The 22,123-nt window shown below is 36.5% G+C and overlaps 1 protein-coding gene across 2 annotated transcripts in view; it reads left to right on the top strand.

Moving 5' to 3' along the window:
- The window catches only part of LOC115214114 (N-acetylglucosamine-1-phosphotransferase subunits alpha/beta), a 64,463-nt gene that overhangs the window by 21,745 nt on the left and 20,595 nt on the right, over window positions 1-22,123 (top strand). For both annotated transcript variants that reach the window (XM_029783174.2, XM_029783173.2), the window contains exons 5-17: window positions 914-981; window positions 1,660-1,791; window positions 2,497-2,571; window positions 3,633-3,701; window positions 4,198-4,245; window positions 5,114-5,245; window positions 6,538-6,708; window positions 8,141-8,264; window positions 10,763-10,843; window positions 15,711-15,766; window positions 16,587-16,701; window positions 17,745-17,956; window positions 21,679-21,827. In XM_029783174.2, coding sequence (XP_029639034.1) covers window positions 914-981; window positions 1,660-1,791; window positions 2,497-2,571; window positions 3,633-3,701; window positions 4,198-4,245; window positions 5,114-5,245; window positions 6,538-6,708; window positions 8,141-8,264; window positions 10,763-10,843; window positions 15,711-15,766; window positions 16,587-16,701; window positions 17,745-17,956; window positions 21,679-21,827 — 1,432 coding nt within the window. The remainder of the gene's footprint in view (window positions 1-913; window positions 982-1,659; window positions 1,792-2,496; window positions 2,572-3,632; window positions 3,702-4,197; window positions 4,246-5,113; window positions 5,246-6,537; window positions 6,709-8,140; window positions 8,265-10,762; window positions 10,844-15,710; window positions 15,767-16,586; window positions 16,702-17,744; window positions 17,957-21,678; window positions 21,828-22,123) is intronic.

The raw sequence follows: 22,123 nt of genomic DNA, 5'->3' as shown, positions 1-22,123 counted from the left end.
ATTTTCCCTTTCTTTACCATCAGCTTTATATTTTTCCATCCCAGATTCTCTTTTTCTGCTGAATCTGGAGGAAGAGGCAGAAACCATGACCCTTGCAGACCCTCCTAAGACTAATGAGATTGAGACTGTTAACAAATGTATTTAAACTGTTGCAGATCAACACCTGCTGGAAAGACATGAGGAAGAGATTCCAGACAGCTGATCTTCTGAGGAAGAAAGACTGAGAATAGTGTTTAGTATAGCATTGGTTGAGATGTGTAGGTGCAACAAGAATGATGAGCAGCAGAAAGGCACATGTGTTGGCACACTTGGGATGTGGAGATACAAGACTAGCCACTTCTGAGAGAATAGAGGTCATTTTAGTAACTATAGAAAAGACAGAGAGAAAACAGTATGCCTGTAGGCCAGAAGGTGAAGTGCCTTTTAGTGATGGAATGCTTATCAGTCAAGAGGCCCTTTTTCTGGACACAACCCAAGGTGTCAGTGTGTGTTGCATCAGCCCAATTCCAGATACAGGTGTAGTGCTCCACTGTAGACCATACTTGAGCCTTGTACAGTCTGCAGCTGTTGGCAACTGAATCATCTTCAATCCCTAAAGAGGGTTTGAATGTTGTATTTTTTCTTTCAAATGCATACATTTGTGCATTATTAGGGCAGTTGTGTTTGTACTTGTAAGCAACCCCTGAAATGTGTGGTAGGTGTGGAACCTGTTGTTAGCCAGAAAACCAAGGCAAAAAGAAAGTAGTGTCTTCCTCAGGTGTAGAACACACAATGGCTGTTTTAAGATTTGACTTTGTGATCATAGTGGTTCTCAAGTGGGGTCCACATGGCCCTTGATTCATGTCTCATTTTGTTCTTTAAATTATAAGCACACATTTGATTTTCAGTTTTATTTTTTCAAATATATTTCCAGTAATCAGAGCCCTAAAGAACAAGGATTCCATTTCCTGGAAGAATAATTCTGTGAATAAAGTTTATTATGTACGTATACTTCTTCACTGGAATTATGTTCTTGCTAATGTCTAATTATGCATCCTTGTGTGTGTATTTGCATGTGGATACGTTTATACGCAAGTAGACCACAATTCGCCAGAAACAGTTATTTTGCTCAGAATTTCTAAATGTGCATCTAGAAAACATATTTGAATTTTTACTTTTATATTTGGCTGATTGAAAGTTTATCATTAGCCCATGTGAGCTCCCTCATGCTAATCATTTGAGTGACATGTTTTGGGCTGTCTGTGTATGTAGCTGCAGCACTGTGGGAACAGTACTTCATTGTGCAGACCTTGTAAAAAGTTAGTAGTTTTTGTGGCCTGAAGATTAAAGCCAGTCCTTATGATGCAGTCTCCTGTCGAGGTCTGCTAAGATCTACCTTCAGTATGTGTGCTGGGCTTGTTAAGCTTTGTTTGGGATTTCACAGCTCATGTTTCTTATTTGATAAACCACTTTGGTGCTTTAATGGTACTGGACAGGGTTTTTTTTTGGGGTGGGTGGGATTTATTTTGTAGTGAGATAACACTAAGGAAGTATATTCTCCAGTTCTGGGATCTTCACCATTCCTATATTAATCAAAGTTTGTTTGGTAGTTCATATACATTATGTAAATTATAGTTGTTCAATTCAGTGATGTTCTTCTTTTTGTTGATCTTGTAATAGACATCTGATTGGACATTACCACAGGGGGTATTATTGAAGGATGTAATCATCATGTCTGGTATTCCTTTCAAACATGGTATGAAGAATGTGAAGAACTTTTTTCCAAGCGTTTATCAAGATGTATTTTCAAAGGTAGGCTTTTTCTTTTATGTATTTTTAGGGTTTTATTTTTGCTATTAATTAAGTATGCTTGTTTCTTGAAATACATGTAGCATTTAGTAGCATGTAAAAATTCATGTATCTTCTAGATTTGGTTGTTTGTACAAGGAGGTACCCAAAGTAACTAGAAATGTTCCCTGTGAGACGAGCCTGTTGTCGTTCAGGTTTTTGTGACCGGTAGCATCAACTAAAGTCACATTGCTATGTGGTGCATCTTTGGTTTGCAGTGCTTCTCCCATGTTCGTAGATTTTTGCGATCACTGAAACAAAGGAATAGTATACTTCTGTGAAATTCTGTTTTCACCTGGGGAATATGGCAGCCAAAACATTTGCCATGCCTCAGACTGCTTACAAGGACACTGCCATATGTAAAACAGAAGTTTACGAGTGGTTTCCACACTTTAGGAATGGTCACTTGTTGCTTGATGGCCCGCTTTATTCAGGCTGATGGAGATGTTAAAAGGCGTCACTTCGCAACAGTTCCAGCATTGCTTCAAATAGTGGAAAAAAAAACCTAGACCAATACATTGCTTCATAATATTGCAAACTTCTGGTTTCTTTTGGGTACCCTCTTGGCCAGTTTGAACTAAAAACAGGTAGAATATTTGGGGTTTAAATGCTAAAGAGTTAAAAACATAATGATGTTATTAGTATTTCCCTAATTCTTATTCTTTGCAGATTGTTTCTTTTGAAGACAAAGGAGTTGCTGTGTTACATGTTAAAACCAAAGCTGTCTTTGAAGAAGTATTACAGGTATGATATAGTCTCTTGGATACTTTGTGTTTTTAGGCTTTGACAGATATTTTTTGTACATTTAATATCATAGATTCATCATCATCATCATTTAATGTCTACTTTCCATGCTAGCATGAGTTGGACGATTTGACTGAGGTCTGGCGAGACTCCAATCTGATCTGGCAGAGTTTCTACAGCTGGATGCCCTTCCTAACGCCAACCACTCCGAGAGTGTAGTGGGTGCTTTTACGTGCCACCAGCACGAGGTCCAGTTTGGTAGTACTGGTAACGGCCACGCCCACATGGTGCTTTTTACATGCCACCTGCACAGGAGCCAGTCCAGCGGCACTGGCAACGACCTCGCTCGAATATTTCACATGCCACCAGCACAAGTGCTAGTAAGGCGACGCGTAGCAATATAAGTACCACTATACATGCATAAATACAAGCAAATATGCATACCTTTACAACACATTGAGCAAGCCCCTGTGTGGCTGCTTGACCTGCTAGAAATAGTATTCATGTCTCTTTTAACCTTTTTGATACCAACCTGCCTGACACTACCTCTGGTTTTTTTATACAGACCTCCTGTTTTATAATGATCTTAATTAAATCCTTCCATTAAACTTTCATGTTAATTTATGTTCCAAATATTGACAAAGTTATTTTACTAAATTCTTCATTATTTTCAAAATTAATTGAAACAAAGGCATTGTAGTCCAACAGAAATGAGGTAACAAAAGGGTCAAATCACATAAAGGGATATTTACCTACAATGGGCAAGGAATTTATGTAGTCTTAGATACATTGTCAGAATAAAAGATAGAATGGTCAGAGCTAGAATGTCTTGATCATAGACCTGCTCAATTATTGCTAACCTAAGGCTAAATTTAACAATGCCATCATCACAAACAAGGGAGTCTCTATGTGGTAATTTTTTTGCTTGAAATAGTAGTTAAATTTCCTCTTGAGAAGAGAAGGCCATATTGAACAGTATAGTCTAGATTTGCAGAGGATAGGATGGAGACATCCATGATCCTTTTTTAACCTTTTTTTTTTTTGTTTTTTTTTCTTTCTAGCTCAACTTGACTATCAGCGGGAAAATAATATCTTTTGCTGCTGCCAGTATTGTTTGGGATCTCAATGATGTAAGTTAACAATTAATTTTATTACATTTCATTTGTGAAAATATATCTAAAGTGTGGGAACAGCTGCTCTGAACATAAATTTTCACTTTATAAACCAAATTGAACCAAGTTTGGTGATTATTCATGCTGTTGGTGTTATAAACAACAACAATTAATACAAATGCAGCTTTCATCATATAGTGTCATTAAATACTACCTTAAAGTACTCCTTTAAACTCTTGAAGTAAAATCTCACTAAGTTAATTATGTATTTCATTTCCCTGGATTCAATGAAATAACTGGCAAGTGTTAAGATGGATTCATTCAACTAAGTTTGTCTGAAATAAATTTTTTGGTGCTGAGCTCATTTCAAAAATCGTTTTTGTTTTTATAAGTTAGCCATGCTATATACATTTTACAAATTAACTCTGTTTTGCTCTTCCACGCTGGTTTCAAAACTAGCTTTAATTTAATGTCGATTGTAATAGAAATTCTTTGCTATTTTCTTTAATTATAGTATTCTCGCACAGAAGATTTTTCCCCGAGCCGTTTTGAAGATAATGAGGTATATTTTTAATTCAGATATTAACTTGAGTGTTCTTTTCTTTTTGTGTATGTGTATATATGCATGTGTGTGTGAATCTAGTATAGCCAGGGTTTTCAGAGAAAGAAATTGATCATCTAAAATGTGCACTAGAAATCATCGTTTAGCGTCCGTTTTCCATGCTAGCATGGGTTGGACTACATTCTGTAAATGGAGCAGTAAAAGTATGAAAATTATCTTGAGTCCAAAATGTGACATTGTGTTTTTTGTTACCTACATTCCAATGATAGAGCTTTGTATCTTTGTCAGAAATGAGTTCCTTCCTGTAAGGAAGATTTCATGTAATTTAAAGTAGAAGAGAACATACATGCACACATATAAACGTGCGTGCATACATACTTTTCTTTTTCATATGTTATTCCATGGTGGCATGGACTAATTAATTTTTTGAGGCATTATTTTATTGCCAGAGGTGCTCATCGGTGCCAGCTCTTTTAGTTGCTTCTAATGACATGCAAAGACATGGGTCAGTGGTTAGAGCAGAGGTTTTCAACAAGGGTTCCGCCAGTACAGTCCAGGGGTTCCGCAAGAAGTTACAAAACTGCTAAAATCGGCGGTAATTTTTAATTCTCCTGTGCAGATATGTGTGCATAAGACTATTAAATTATTGCACAGGGGTTCCTCGAGCCAGTGGAATGTTTCCTTGGGGTTCCGCTCCAGCAAAACGTTTGAAAAGCACTGGGTTAGAGCATCAGACTCACAATTATGATGTAAAATAAATTTACATAGCAGAATCTCAGTAATACATATTTAGTGTGTGTGTGTGTGTGTACAATGGTATACACAATTAGTGTGTGTATTGTTAAGATATGCCGTTTATTTGTTGTAGGAACTACGATATTCATTGAGATCGATTGAAAAGTTTGCACCATGGGTTCGGAATGTCTTTATTGTTACTAATGGTCAGATACCATCTTGGTTAAATTTGGACAACCCTCGACTGCATATAGTTACTCATGAGGTTTGTATTGTTACTTGTTTCTATTATATTTACTAGGGTATGCGGGTATTTTGAAAATATCTTATAGAATTACAACCATGCACTGCATAGTTACAGGCTGCCCTTTGGCAAGGCATAGCACCCATTTAGCTACCCTGCCGGATATGTGATGAAGTCATGGGTCTGCAGCATGATGGATTAAGAGGTATCGGAAGAACGCAAATGAGTCAACAGTTCTTCTTACATTGATGCTGAGTGGAAGAATCCTAGATCAACGGTCAGGGTCACCAAACTCTATCAAGAGAGTAGCTGCAGTGCATCCATGTTTGTGTATCAGCTAATGAAAGATTCACTGTGACTCTAGCTCCTAATTCAAATTCATTATAATGGAATTGAATGGCAACAGAGAGTCGTGGGAATTCATGAAAGCAGAAAAAGAAAAATATTTTTTACAATAGCACATTTATTGTCTTTTAAAGTTGCCATTCTTGTTTAGGTCCAGATCAGACTTCATTTATTTGACCTATTGCCAAAAGTATTCTATCCATGATCATCATCATCATCTTCATTTAGCATCCGCTTTCCATGCTAGCATGGGTTGGACGGTTCAACTGGGGTCTGGGAAGCCAGAAGGCTGCACCAGGCCCAGTCTGATCTGGCAATGTTTCTACGGCTGGATGCTCTTCCTAACGCCAACCACTCCATGAATGTAGTATTTTAATTTCAGATATAGTGTATTTACAATACTCCATGTGTCTTTCCTTTTTAAAAATGCTTAGATGTGATTTGAGAAAGATTTGGCTGGGGTTTTTTCAGCCATTGAACATCTGTTTAGAGACTTCTTTGTTGACTTGTAACAGCTGCTGTGGTTTCACAAGTTAGTGAGATGTCATTATAACTGACAAAGTATTCATTTAGCCAAGATATTTGTCCTTCAAAAGATCCCTGTACATGTATGTATAAATGGCTTCTATGTAAAGTGAATATTTTATAGTTGTTTGTATCAGCCAACAGTGTATAAACTAAATATGACCTATGTTTATGCACCATGAGAAGAGATTACTTCAGAAATTTCGAAATTCCTCCTCCAAAGAAACACCTTGGCCAAAACAAAACAAAAAAGAAAATTGTTTTGCTGATTTACTGTAGACTTTTTACAAATATTTTCAGATTTTCTCCACTGAATGTTGGGGTTCTACCTTCCGAATGTTGACTAATAAAAGCTCTACTTTCTAATTGAAATGTGTTGCATATTTACCTGTTTTGTCTTTTCACTTTCTATTTACTTCTATTATGTTATATATTCTCTACAGGATATCTTTTTGAATAAAAGTTACCTTCCTACTTTTTCCTCTCCTGCAATAGAAGCCAATTTACACCGTATTCCAGGAATTTCAGATAAATTTATCTATCTCAATGATGATGTAATGTTTGGCAAAGAGGTCTGGCCTGATGATTTTTATTCTCATTCAACTGGACAAAAGGTAGGTTAACTAGTTTTATTCTAAACTATTTTGACTGTAATTAGAAAATAAAATATCAGGACCGACCTCAGTCCACTTATGCATACCTTTCCTTCTTGGGACACAAAACTCTACTTGTGAAGACCTGTTGAGGCAAGAGAAAATCAAAATCGATCGACATTAATGGAAATTGTAGCTGTGATACCAGTGCCGGTGGCACATAAGAGAACCATCCGAACGTGGCCGTTGCCAGCCCCACCTGGCACGTAAAAAGCACCCACTACACTCATGGAGTGGTTGGCGTTAGGAAGATCATCCAACCGTAGAAACATTGCCAGATCAGATTGGGCTTGGTGCAGCCTTCTGGCTTCCCAGACCCCAGTTGCACCGTCCAACCCATGCCAGCATGGAAAGCGGATGCTAAACGATGCTGCTGATGATGATGATCCTTTATAGTTTACCATAAGTCACTGCCCAGTTTAATATTTCTACCTGGCCCTTGGGTGCATTTAGTGAATTTTACTCTGTTGTAAGCATTTCAATCAGGATTCAACCTTTTAATTCTTTCTACCTCGTGTTTTTCTTTTCTCCTGCACCTATTGATTTGCCAATATACATGCTTAGGAACAACTATACCTGTCTAACGAGACTGAAAGTGGGGTAGGAAAATATGATAGAGGGATAGGAGCAAGTGTCTTGCTGAAGAAATGAATACATGGTTTCTTTACCTGAAAGGAGTGAGAGAGATGCAAGATCAAGGTACATGTTGTGCAGGAAAGCAAGTCTTTAGAGATAGGGAGGAGAGAAAAAGTGGGTGGGTAGGAAGTGCATTAGTGTGAAAATAGTGTGTCAAATAATTAGAAATGGAAACAGAAACAATTACAGGTTGACTAACTTTTGAACTGATGTATTGAAAGATCATTGCAATGAGATAACACTGATTATAAAATTTAAGACAAATGCCAGAACAGTTTATTGTTTGTACTTCCCAGTACACTCTGTAAAGTGGTTAGCATTAGGAAGGGCATCCAGCCATAGAAGCCATGCCAAAACAAACATGGAGCCTGAAGGTGGTGAGCTGGCGGAATCGTTAGCACGCCGGGTGAAATGCTTAGTGGTATTTCGTCTGCTGTTACGTTCTAAGTTCAAATTCCGCCGAGGTCGATTTGCCTTTCATCCTTTCAGGGTTGATAAATTAAGTACCAGTTACTCACTGGGGTCGATGTAATCAACTGAATCTGTTTGCCTGTCCTTGTTTGTCTCCTCTATGTTTAGCCCCTTGTGGGCAATAAAGAAATAAGACATGGAGCCTGGGCTGCTCTTCAGTTGACCAGCTCCCATCAAACCTTCCAACCTATGCCAGCATGGAAAACAGATATTAAATGATGATTATGACTTCAAATGTTTTTTTTGTTTTTTTTTACCTGATGGTTATTTCCATGTTTCCTTACAGGTTTATCTAACATGGCCAACACCTAATTGTGCTGAAAACTGTCCTGCAATGTGGATTAAAGATGGCTACTGTGATAAAAGCTGCAATAATTCTCGATGTGATTGGGATGGAGGAGACTGTGAAGGTAATGATAAAATAGATCATACAATTATTCATCAGCTTACCATTTATATACATATAACACACAAACACACACATTCATACAAACACATACACACATACATGTATTATGTGTTTTAGCTGTGTGTGCAACTGCATAAATAGAAGTATGCAGCTGTGAAACAAAAAAAGCATATGTTAAAATTCAAAAACGAGAGAAAACTTTTTGAATTTTGTGATAAGTAAAAGTAACTGGTTGAAAGTATAGAAAATTGATAAAAAAAAAGTCCAGAGAAATCAATAATGTATCCAGAAGATGGTACAATCCAAAAAGATGAAATAACTTAGGTCAAGAAGGTGGAAAGTCAGACACACTTACACATGCAGAGCAGTGAAGAAAGAAAATGGCAGACAGAAGTGAGATAGTGGAACAAAAGCAACCTTTTTTGAGGGAAGGATGGACACAAGTGAAAGAAGCAGCAGAAGTTGTTGTGGGTGGGGAACAAGCTGAAGAGAAGATAGTGGTCAAGCAGAAGTGACAGGGTGAAGGGAGAGAAAAGTGGGTGATTCAAAGGTGCTAACCACAGCAAGGAATACTGAAGTATAGAAGAATGTGTGAAAAAAGTAGTGTCAGTGTAGTGTAAACTCTATACATGCATTTGAACGTAGCAGGGACCAACTGGCCTTCGGCTGCTGTTTGTATCCTGTTGTGTCCACTGTTCTGATTGGTTGGTATTGGCACAATTTGTCTTCTACTCTGTTGTGCCAACTGACCGCGGGTAGCCAGTCAGAGACTTTAGATAGCATCACGTGAACAACCTTTTTTGAACCCTATTTTGAGCCTACTACTTTCTATAAAAACCCAGCTTTTTCTTCAATACACATCTTTTGGTTCCAGACCTCTTTAGGTCTAGCCACTTACTACACAAGATACAGCCAGTTCCAGTGACAACACCACAGCATCCACATTGAGACTTAACAATTTCATCCAATAGCATTACTGAAATTGCCTTCTTTGTCACCACCATCATGTTCCCAACGCCGTCAATATCATCTCCCTACATACACAGCTCAGCAAGCAACTTGCCCAGGTTCCAACGCTTCATTGTTCGTGAATTACTTCACCATGGATCAACAGCGAATATACAACCTGCATGAATTCCTGTATCAAATGATCCAGGCAGCAGCATCACAGCCACAACTTCACGTACAACATGTACCTACAACCAGTACATGTTGCAGAAGGGTATCAAGCTGTAGAAAACTATGGTCCAACATATTCTCAACTAACCCTTGCAAACATAGGAAGGTAAATGTTAAAATAATGTTGATGGTAATGAAGGCGCATGGCTCAATGGTTAGAGCGTCGAGCTTACGATCGTGAGGTTGTGAGTTCGATTCCCAGATCGGGCTGCGTGTTGTGTTCCTGAGCAAGATACTTTATTTCGCGTTGCTCCAGTTCACTCAGCTGTAGAAATGAGTTGCGACGTCACAGGTGCCAAGCTGTATCTGTAGTTGCCTTCCCCTTGGATAACACTGGTGGCATGGAGAGGGGAGGCCGGTATGCATGGGCGACTGCTGGTCTTCCATAAACAACCTTGCCCAGACTTGTGCCTGGGAAGGTAACTTTCTAGGTGCAATCCCACAGTCAGTCATGACCAAAGTGGGGTCTCAAATGGTGATAATGACAGTGATGTATGACAGGCTTTTAACACATTCACTCAAAAGGCTTTGATTGACTGAGGGCTATAGAAGGCGGCACTAGTTGCCACACAGTAGGACTGGACCCAAAACTTTGTGATTGGGAAGCAAACCACGCTGCCATGCTGACACCTATACATATAAATGTGTGTGTTCCTGTTTTGTTTTGTTTTTTTAGTCTTGCTTTAGTATCTTTCCTATTAGTGCAATATTTAGACTTTTAGTTTTTGGCATGCTCAATAATAAAGCCGGCCAACAAGTTTAACAATGGGAACACTTGTGTGTTAGAAAAAAAGCATTTATTATGTGTGTGAAACAACTTTTGGCAAACAAAATGTGTGTGTGTGTGTGCATGCGCACGCATACGTGCAATTGATAGTGCATTAGAATGGCTTCTTTTACCTCCTTTCAACAGGCCTTGCATTAAGCTTAAAGATTTTAGGTGAAGGCAATAAAGAGGTGGTTTTTCTTTTCTTTTTTTGTTTTGTTTTTTTTTTTTTACTTTCTTTTCTTGGTAATGAGCTTTATGCATGAGACTAAATCGTTAGAAAACATGTTTGCAAGCCAAATTATAACTATGTCCCAGAAATAAATCAGCATTTAACAGTACCGTTAAAATATTGCTTACCTTTTTATTGTTGCTTTTATATAATAATATATAAGTATGTGTGTGTCCACTACTTTGTTAAAATGCAAGTTGTATGTATATATATATATATATATATATATATATTATATATATATATATATATATTATATATATATATATATGTGTGTGTGTGTGTATATATAGCTTATTTTGTTTTTCATTTTCTTTATTAGGTCAACAGAACCAGCCATCACATGGCCACATGGCAAACCTCTGGCCTGGAGAATTAGATCTTCAAAATAATATAAATGACAGTATGTCAGTTAATTTATTACATTGTCTATCACTTATTCATATTTACACATTCATAGTAATTTTTCCCCACCTTTAGAGCTCAAGCTATCAGCAGAGTCAAGCTGTAGTCATTAATGAATGGCCAAAATGAAAAGCAAGCGTGAGAGAGAGTCGGGAGGAGATACAAGAGAGATAAGGGGAGAGAGAGAGAGAGCTCTTGTTTTGAAATACCATTATTACTTGTGATGTTATTATTATTATTATTATTACTTGTGTTATTTATAATCAATAAAGACCTAATTAAATCCTTTAATTTTGACTCTTTATATTCTAAGATCAAACCCTTGTAGGAGCTGACCTTGCGTTTCCCCAGTCATATGGTAGGGTTGACTCAGTTGCCTATATTTATCTTCTAAGTTAATAATTCTCGTTAATGTTATTGTTTATATTGTAATTAAATCTATAATTATTGATAGTTTTTTATTAAGTTACTTTCAGATTACATTCTGATTTTAAGTTCTCTTGTGACTTAATACCTGTCAATGATTATGACTGTCTTGATTGACTGTATCTGTCCCACTATTTTATGGCCATGTACCCAATGTTAGAAATTACTACTGTTGTTGTTTTTATGTTCTGAGTTCAAATTTACCTTTCCATTTGGGATCCATAAAACAAGGTAACAGTCAGGTATCAGGGTTGAGATAATTGATTAACCTACTCCCGCAAAATTTCAGGCTTTATGCCTATGTTAGAAACAATAGAGGGCAGTGGAGTGGGGGAGTCATTGGAGCATTGGGAAAAAAGGGTTTGCAGCATTTATTCTGGCTTTTTAGTCTAAATTCAAATCACTCCAAGCTCAATTTTGGGTTTGATAAAATAAAGTACCTATCAAATACTGGAGGTTGGGGGTAATTGACTACTCCCCCACCCACCTACCCACTCCTGCAAATTTCAGGCCTTTGGGCTATGTTAGAAATAATTATTATTTTCAAGCAGCAAGCTAATAGAATGGTTAGTACACGAGAGAAAATGCTTAAAAACATTTCTTCCAATTTTTTGCATCCCGAGTTCAAATTCTGCTGAGGTCGCCTTTGCTTTTCATCTTTCCAAGGTTGATAAAATAAGTACCACTTGATCACTGGGGTCCATGAAATCGACTGCTTCCATCCCTAAAAGTACTGGATTTGTGCCAGAATTTGAAACCATACAGCAAACAAAATAATTAGTGGCATTTCATCTGTCTAAACGTTCTAAGTTTAAATTCCTTTGCCTTTCATCCTTTCGGAGTCAATGTAATCAATTCCCTCAAAATTGCTGATAGTGTGCTGAAACAAGAAAGAATTATTATTGTGGCTGCAAGCTAACAGAATCGTTAGCATTCCAGACAAAATGCTCAGCAGCATTCCGCTGAGGCCAGCTTTACCTTTCATCCTCTTGGGGTTGATAAATTAAGTACCGGTTGAATACTGGGGTCGATGTAATTGACTATCCCCCTCCCTCTAAATTTTAGACCCTGTGCCTATAGTAGTAAGGATTATTATCATTGAGTTCCTTCATTAGGCCTCATGGAGGCAAAGTGGCTGTGTTCCTTTTGAGCGTGGGGCCTCACGGAGGCAATGACCAAGACCGTTGGCATTATGTCATGCTTGAGAAGAAGATCCATCAAGCCGAGCAAAATCGTAATCGTAGCATATACTGGTGTCTTGCAAATGGCACCTGTGCCGGTGGCATGTAAAAGCATCCATTACACTCTCATCCAGCCATAGAAAACCCTTCCAAATCAGACTGGAGCCTGGCGCAGCCTTCCAGCACACCAGCCAAATCAAACTGTCCAACCCATGTCAGCATGGATAACAGACGTTGAATGATGATGAATTGTTATTGTTGGTATTAAGGCAACAAGCTGGCAGAATCATTCGCATGTCAGGCAAAATGTTTAGCAGCATTTTGTCAGTCTTTATGTTCTGAGTTGAATTTCTGCCATGGTCGACTTTGCCTTTCATCCTTGTGAAGTCGAAATAAGTATCAGTTATGCACTGGGGTCAATGTAATCAACTAACCCCAACCCCCAAAATCTCAGTGCCTATAGTAGAAAGAATTATTATTATTATTATTATTATTATCATTATTATTATTATTATTATTATTGGTTTCAAATTTTTGACATAAGGCCAGTAGTTTGGTGGGAGGGATAAGTTGATTACATCAACCCCAGTGTTCAACCCACAAAAAGGATGAAAGGCAAAATTCCACTGAGCTTAACTTTGCCTTTCGTCTTTTTGAGGTCAATAAAATAAGTGCTGGTCAAGTACTGGGATCAATATAATTGACGAGCCCCCTTTCTAAAATTTCAGGTCTTGTACCTATATTTGAAAGGATTTTTATTAATGACAGATGAGCAGTAAATGGGGGAAAATCTTTAAAGTATTGGGTAACTACTTCACAGTAATTATTCCAGTTCTTTGTGCTCTGGATTCAAACCTTGCAGGAGTGAACGTTGCCTTTCATTCACCCAGAGATGATAGATAAAGTACTTGGATCAATATAGTCAACAGTTCCCTCTCCCAAGCTTAGTCCCTATGTTAGAAATCATTAATAGCAGAAGGGGAGCAGATCAGTAAATCATTAGACCCAGCACTGGATTAACCATTATGCAAAATAATCATGTGCTTAGGGCATCAAGGGAATGAGGGGACACCACAGAAATGATAAATGGTTTATGGCACAAAAGAAATCACTTTAAACTTGCTAAAATAATATCCAGAATGCCTTTGTCTCTGCTAAGTATTGATGCAGATGTGTTACCTAAGATTGATTTTGAGGATTTGATCAAAGACTGCAATTCAAAAAAGCAGGAGGAAACTTTTCAAATATAAATAAAGTGGAAGTATACAAAAATAAACTTTACTTTCCCTCTTACTGTTTTGTTTCGTTTTGAAAATTAAAAATTTATTTTATGGTTTGTTATTGTTTATATTTTGAATTACATAATCTTTTATGAGGGCACCAAAATCTTTTAAGTGCTTAGACCCTCGAGGGGTCTTAATCCGGCCCTGATTAGACCATACAAGAAATGCCTTGTGCATTTAATTACATTCTTTTATATTATAAATTCATGTCTCACTGAGGTCTGCTTTACTTTCATCTTCCCTGAGTCTATAAAATAGTGCTGACTATAACTATAACATTCTCTTTATAATTTAGGACTTTGTGGTTTGTTTTTTTTAACTAATAATTCTGTAAATTCAACTAAAGATTGTGCAGGATTTCATTCAATTTTTTTTTCTTTTACTGTATGTGTTTAATCTCTTCCAAAGTTGATAAAATAAGAGCCAGATTTTATGTATTCATTTTACTTTGATTTTAGTCTATTCAGCTTTTAAAATTTTTCAGTGAAACAATATCTTTGGTTGATTTTTAAATTAAATTTAATGGAAGGTGTGTGTAATACATATATATTTGTGTTTTTTAAATATGTATATATATGTTTATGTATGTATATTTATGTTTCTGTATGTATATTTGTGTGTATGTATGTATATTTGTGTATGTAAGTATATTTGTGTGCATGTAAGTATATTTGTGTGTATGTATGTATATTTATGTGTGTGTATGTATGTATATTATGTGTGTGTATGTATGTATATTTGTGTCTGTATGTAGATTTGTGTATCATGTATATTTGTGAGTGTATGTGTGTATATTTTTGTCTATATGTATGTATATTTGTGTGTATGTATGTATATTTATGTGTATATGTATGTATATCTGTGTGTATGTATATATATATGTGTGCGTATGTATATAAATATGTGTGTCTATGCATATATATATATATATTTATGTGTATGTATATATATGTCTATATTATGTGTGTATGTATATATATGTCTATATTATGTGTGTATGTGTATATATATATATATATATATATATATATATGTGTGTATGTGTGTATATATATATATATATATATTTGTGTGTGTATGTATATATATGTCTATATTATGTGTGTATGTGTATATATATATATATATATATATATATATATTATGTGTGTATGTGTGTATATATATATATATATATATATTTGTGTGTGTATGTATATATATATATATTTACATGTATATATATTTATATGCATGTATGTATATACAGTAGTTCCTTAGTTTTCGAACAACTATGATCATGAATAAATCATGCTTTATATATATATATATAAAGCACGATTTATTCGTCATCAGAGTTGTTCAAAAACTGAGGTACTACTGTATATTTATATGCATGTATGTATATATGTATTTATATGCATGTATCTATATATATATGTGTGTGTATATATATTTGTATGTGTACTTGTACATATATATATATGCACATATACTTGTTCTTGAGGAGACCTATTGAGTCAAGTACGTCAATATCAAAATAAAAATCAAATGGAAATTCCAGTTAAGATACCCGTGCCAGTGGCATGTAAAAAGCACCAACCAATTGTGGCCGTTTGCCAGCCTCCTCTGGCCCCTGTGCCGGTCACACATAAAAAGACCCACTACACTCACGGAGTGGTTGGCGTTAGGAAGGGCATCCAGCTGTAGAAATACTGCCAGATCAGACTGGAGCCTGGCGCAGCCTCCTGACTTCCCAGACTTCCATCAAACCATCCAACCCATGCTAGCATGGAAAAAGGACGTTAAACTTTTGATATATATATATATATTTGCATATGTATGTGTGTATGTATATGTATGTGTATATATTTATATATATATATATATATATATTCATGTGTGTTTATGTATGTATGTGTGTGAATGAATGTATCTGTGTGTGTGCATGTGTATGTATAAATATATATATAGGTCCATATATTTTCTTTTTCAGTGTATTGTAACACCGGATGTGCTAACAGTTGGTTAGCTGACCGTTACTGTGATCAAGTAAGAAATTTACTTTGAAATCTGTTTTTATATTTATCTCTAGAATGTTTATAGAATATTTAATAACATCAAGAAAGCCAATGCCTCTTTAACATTTTTTACCCACCCAAACCACTTCAAAATTATTAGGTATTTGTCTACTTATATTCTTCATTGTAGTTTTTGTTTCTGCTTATAATTTTAACTCGATTGATATTGAATTTATTTTGTATATACAGTATATTATATATAACAGCCATTGCAAGACCTATCGTCTCTTGTAGACTTCTTGTTTTTCTTGGCCTCCTTTTCCTAGTATGCTGGCTCCCTGCTCTACCTCTTCCCAAGGCCTGGTCTCCCTTGTTGAGAAATTGGGGTCTCACTGATGTGTTAGCTCAAAGGGAATGGCCCACATGAATTTGGATGTCAGGTTTTACTCCAAGCTTATCTGTAATCATTTAAAAAAAAATATTCCTATCTCCAATAGCAAGATGATTCCCCTTAATCCAATCCTCTTCGTGTGTTCACTGATATCCCTGTATCTGATCTCACTAACATATTACTCATGTTTAGCGAAAGCAAAATATTGGTTTGTATATTAAATGAAATTTAACTGTGGAACAAGTTATAAAGCCAGTGTTTGTAACCCATTACCCCTGGTCTAATTTATTCCCAATAAAACACTTAAGAAAATACTTCCTAATAAAACACTTAAAAAAATACTTCCCAATAAAGTACTTTGAAAAACATTAGATCTCTGTTAATCTATTATTTCACCTAACTACATACATTAATATAGTAAATTATTTGTTCACTGCTCTTTTTTTTTTCCTTGTTTTAGAGTTGTAATGTATACTCCTGTGGTTTCGATATTGGTGACTGTGGTCTTAAAAATTTCAATGAAATACACAAAATTGAACTTTTGCCTGCTCAGAGAGTTTACCGTGTTCCTCCAAGTGAGTACAATAATCTTTCAGATACAAGGAAATCATATTACAGTTTTTATTTTGAAGGTTACAGTTTGATTTCATGGAGGACTTTTAGGTTGAAGACCATGGACAATTTCCAAAAGTTTTTAGCATAGCAGTGTTACAGGGAAACATTTCTTGTTTGGGACAAGCTCTTCAAGCATAGAAGTACCAATAGCTGAACCTGCCCAAGATGCATGCAGGGGAACAAAACCACCCTGTATGCAAATGTTTAGTGTCTGCATTAGGCAACTTATGGACTTATATTGAGCAGCTTCTGTTTCATGTAAAATGAATCCAACTGTCTCCCAAGTGTATAATGAAGATTGGCTTACGCCTTTCTTTAGCAAAAAGAGGAAGCAGATCTTTCTCTGCTTAGTGAGTGGCAAAAGAGGCTGTGTGGTGGACCCATCCGAAAGGTTTAGTTTCTTCAAATATCATTTGAAGAGGAAGATAAGGGTAGAGATGGAAATGCTGCCTTTTAGTGTGTTTATCAAAAGGTGGACCAGAGTGGCAAGACTGGTGAGGTTGAATGGATCTATTCTGAGCATGCTTTTGTAAGATGGAAGGAAGAAACTGGAAGATAACACTTACCATACCTTGGAGATGTAAAGTGGTCCAGAACTTCTGTGTGAGGTTTACCTTGAATTACCTGAAGTGGACTACCCTGCTATTGAGGAAGTAATCAACTCACCCTCTTCCACACACTTTCAGGCCTTGTGCCTATAATAGAAAGGTTTATTATTTTTGTTATTGTTACTTGCATAAACTGTCTGTAACAAGTATACCCATTACATTAAAATGATTGCAGATGCTGCTATTTTAGCCAATTGAGGTTACTACCTTTACCTGGGGTTGCTTGGGGAGTAAGATCAACTATGACTAAGATTTATTTTATCAGCAAAGGGTGAAGATAGAAGGCAAAGTCAATCAACATTCATCTTGGATGAAGTTAAACACTATGTAACATTTTGTTTATTGCTTTACCATCTTTACTTACCTTCCATGTTTTCTAACATTTTTCTGTCTAGGTAAAAACCTTGTGTACTTCAACCTAACAAATGCAATAAACCTGTTTGGAGAAGTAACATCAGCTAAGATGGACAAAGAGGAGTTGGTGAGAAAAGCAGCCATTTCCCTGCACTTCAAAGTGATGACAATTATCCTGTATTTAAACCATTCAGAAACAACTATTTCTTGCAACATAACATTCCATAGTAAAGTCCTTAATGCTACCAATAGGGTAAGTTCAGCTTATTGTCATCATCATCATCATCATCATCTGCATTGCCATCACCTCCATCATCAAGGCGTCACCACCATCGTAATGATTTACACTGCCATTACAATGCCTATGCCATCACCACCACCGCCATCATTACTGTAATCTTCGATACTGTCACTATCCTTGTCATCACCTACCCCACCATCATCATCTTCATTACGAACATCTTCTACACCACCACTACCATCTTTGTGATCACATCATCGTCATCATCATTGTCCACCTACACCACCCCCATCATCATTGTGATCACTTTCACCCCCACCACCACCGTCAGCAGCATCACTGATCACTTACACCACCATCATCATGATCACTTATCGTCGCTATCATCATTTGGGTGGTAGCATTACAGAAACCTTTGAGTCTTGTGGTATATAGTTTGAAAGTGCTGCTTATGAACTCTACCCGTTTCTCAATTCTTGGATAGGTAGGTTCCTGTCGGATTGCACTGTGGCCACGTGTGTTGTCAGAAATCTTTCTATGCCTCATTTTGTCACCAGTGACTTGCCTCATGGTTCACTTTTGTCACTCACTAACTTGCCATCTTACCCAACAATGCCCATTCTAACACAGATGATACTGCCCTATATTCCTCCCTAACATTCTCCATCACCTATTTGCAACCTAGACGTCACATGATAAGCCGACACTGGTCTTGTAGAACAGAGATACAGCAATTTTGGAACAGAGATCTTGGAAGCTTCCTCCAATGGAGATATATAAATCTTGTCTCTTTCAATAGCAAATAAACACAAATGTTCATATCACAAAAATGCATCATTGTACAACACCCCTGCTTAATCGGTAACGGCACTCAACTCTAGCTCTCATAATTGTCCCAGTTGTTGGGTCCTACTACCACTGAGAATCTCTCCTGGTGAAAGCACGACCTTAACATAGCTAGGACCACATCCCAACAACTAGCTCTTCTCTTCAAGACCAGGAGATCATTCAGTTCCCTACAACTATTATTAGTGTTCTACAATGCTCAGGTGAGACCCCGAATGGTGTATTGCTCTCATATCTTGAATAATACTGATGCTGCACTCACAGACATCCTGGCCTGCATCTAGAAAAGATCCACCCAAATAATCAGTATAATGTCTCTTACAGACATGCTCCAGACTTTTACCTACAGGCATGCTATCTCCTGTTCTTGCCTTTTTATTTTACCTCGAGTATAATGGCTTATGCTCCTTGGAACTGCTAGGCTCATACCACCTCCACTCTGCAATTCCTGTCCCATTTGTTTCCCCTCCTCATATCACCTTTGATGTGTCCACAAGTTCAGCTCTCACACAAATCATTACACTCAGTCCTTTCTTCCCAGAACATTGGTCCTCTAGAATTCTCTACCTGCTCATGCCTTTCCCTCAGGTATCAACTTACAAAAGATTCAAGTGGAACATTAATAGCATCAGGGTCACAAGTACTGCCCTTTCAACTAAATCCTGAAAGAAAAAAATCCATATCAGCATCACTGCCACCACCACCATCATCATCATCATCATTGTCATCACCATCATAAATATTACCAACACTATCACTCTAATACTGCTATATTCTATGATGCTCATATATAAGAGGATGTTAAAAAGCTCCTGGTTTGGGGTAAAAGAAAATACAAGAGGATCAGTTAATTACAATTTTATTCAAGATATTCCCCTCTCAGATTCACATACTTATTGCAGTGGTCCTTCAGTTTTGCTAAGCCCTGTAAAAGAACTGAGAAGGATGGGCCTCCAACCAGGTCGTTTGCAATACCCTTAATGCCAAGAACTTTACAGCACCTCTTCATACAGTAAAACTGTCTAAAGGCAATTGTGAAGATCATTTAAACTAGAAATTTTTTGTTAGCTTTATCTTTCGGTAGGGTGGGTCCCTTGGTTTTGTATATGTTCAGTGAGATTGACTTTGCTTTACTTCCTTCTGAGTATTGGGGTGATTGAGTCAATTGTGTCCTCTCCATAAATGCATGGCTTGGTGACAATGTAAACAATAATTGGGACAAAATTCCTTGATATATTTCTTCCAGCGCTTTACATTTTGAGTTCAAATGCTGCTGTGGTCAATTTTGCTTTATATCCTTCTGGGGTCAATAAAATAAAGTACCAGTCAAGTACTGGAGTTGTATTAGATCAAACCATCCCCTCAAAATTATTGGTTTATGACTAAATTAGACACAATTGTTATGGCTATTTTGGTAATTTTACAAAATCCTCAGTGTCAGAGAAAGTGCTCTGTGATATTTAGTTACAACTCTTTACATTCTGAGTTCAATTCAGGATTAACTCTTTTGATACCAACCCACCTGTAACCACCTCTGGGTCTTTGGTTCAAACTTCCTGTTTTCAAGTGATCTAAATGAGAGGCTTCCATTATAATTTCATATGAATTTAAGTTCCAAATAACTGTTATTTTAATAAATTCTTCATTATTTTAAAAATTAATTGCTATAAAGACAGTATATTTGGACACAAATATGGTAACAAAAGGGGTGATAAAAATGAAATACCAGTTAAAAACTGGGATTGATACAACTTCCCTTGTGGCTATTAGAAGTCAGTGGTGCTGGCAGTGTTTTTGTTGAAAGCATCAAATTTGGCAAGATTGTTAGTATGCCTGGCAAAATGCTTAGTGGCATTTCATCCATCTCTATGTTCTGAGTTCAAATTCTGCCATGGTTGACTTTGCTATTCAGCCTTTCAGGATCGATGAAATAAGTACCAGTTGAGCACTGAGGTCGATATAATCGACTGTTCCCCTCCCTCAAAATTTCAGGACATCGGCCTATATTTCAAATGCATTGTTATTATTCCCACCCATGCTAGCATGGAACACAGACGTTAAATGATGATGATGATCATGATCATTATTATTATTATCAAAGGCAGTGAGCTGACAGACTTGTTAGCACACCAGGCAAAATGCTTGGCAGCATTTCATCCATTTTTATGATCATCATCATCAAATGCTGCCGAGGTCAACCTTGCCTTTCATCCTTTTGGGGCCACTGAAATAAGTACTAGTTACCACTGGAATTGATGTAATGTACTTATCCACTCCTCACAAAATTTCAGGTCTTGTGTCTATAGCAGAAAGGATTGTTATTATTGTTATTATTATTATTATTATTACTACTACTACTACTAAGGTGGAAAACTTGTCGAATTATTAGTTCATTGGATAAATTGGATAAATTTCTTCTAGCTCTTTATGTTTTGCATTCAAATTCTGTCAAGCTTGACTTGGCTTTTCATCCTTTCGAGGTCAATAAAATAAGTACGAGATTCAGTGAAATTGATTAGCTTCCACTTCTTGTTAAAATTGCTGGTTTTCTGCCAAAATTTGAAACCACCATGATCATCATCATAATTAAATCATTCAGTAAACCAGTGAGCTGACAGAATCATTAACACATGGGGCAAAATTCTTAGCAACATTTCATCCATCTTTACATTATAAGTTCAATTCTGCCATGGTTGACTTTGCCTTTCATCCTTTTGGGGGTTGATAAAAGAAGTACCAGTTGAGTACTGGGGTCAATGTAATTGATTTACCCTCTCTCCCGAAATTGCTGGCTCTGTGCCAAAATTTGAAATCATTATTAAATCATTTAATGTCAATTATCTTTTATATCTGTGTTAATTTCTTTCCATATCTTTGCATTTCCACAGATTTCTTTTAATTTAATTGTTAATACAAATCAAAGTAGAGCATTGAAAGCTGAGTTAGAAAAAGCTACTGCTACACAAGAGTCTATTCTTTCTATCAATGAAACGGAATCTATTATTATTAAGTTGAACCAAATGCCTGAGTCTTTACTGTGAGTATACATTGGTTTTTGTCTGCTTTTTTTCAATTTTTTGCCTCTATCATTTCACTTTGGTAACTCATCAGGTTATGGTCAACTCAGTGAAAATTTCAATGTTTTGGCTAATGTTATTTATCTCAATTCCAGTATAGGTGTTTCTCTTACATCAGATAAGAAAAGACTGTGCTAAATGTAATTATAGTTTCAGTGGACTTCAACCTGAAAATCTAGCCATGTCAGTACTCTCCAGCAAACCTAAATTCTATGTTGCCCTCTATGCACATCTTTACTATAGTTAACATTCAACT

This window comes from Octopus sinensis, linkage group LG7, assembly GCF_006345805.1.
Source record: "Octopus sinensis linkage group LG7, ASM634580v1, whole genome shotgun sequence".
Classification (NCBI taxonomy): Eukaryota; Metazoa; Mollusca; class Cephalopoda; order Octopoda; family Octopodidae; genus Octopus; species Octopus sinensis.
Note: the sequence above shows the minus strand (reverse complement) of the source record. Positions and strands in the feature narration are given on the sequence as shown.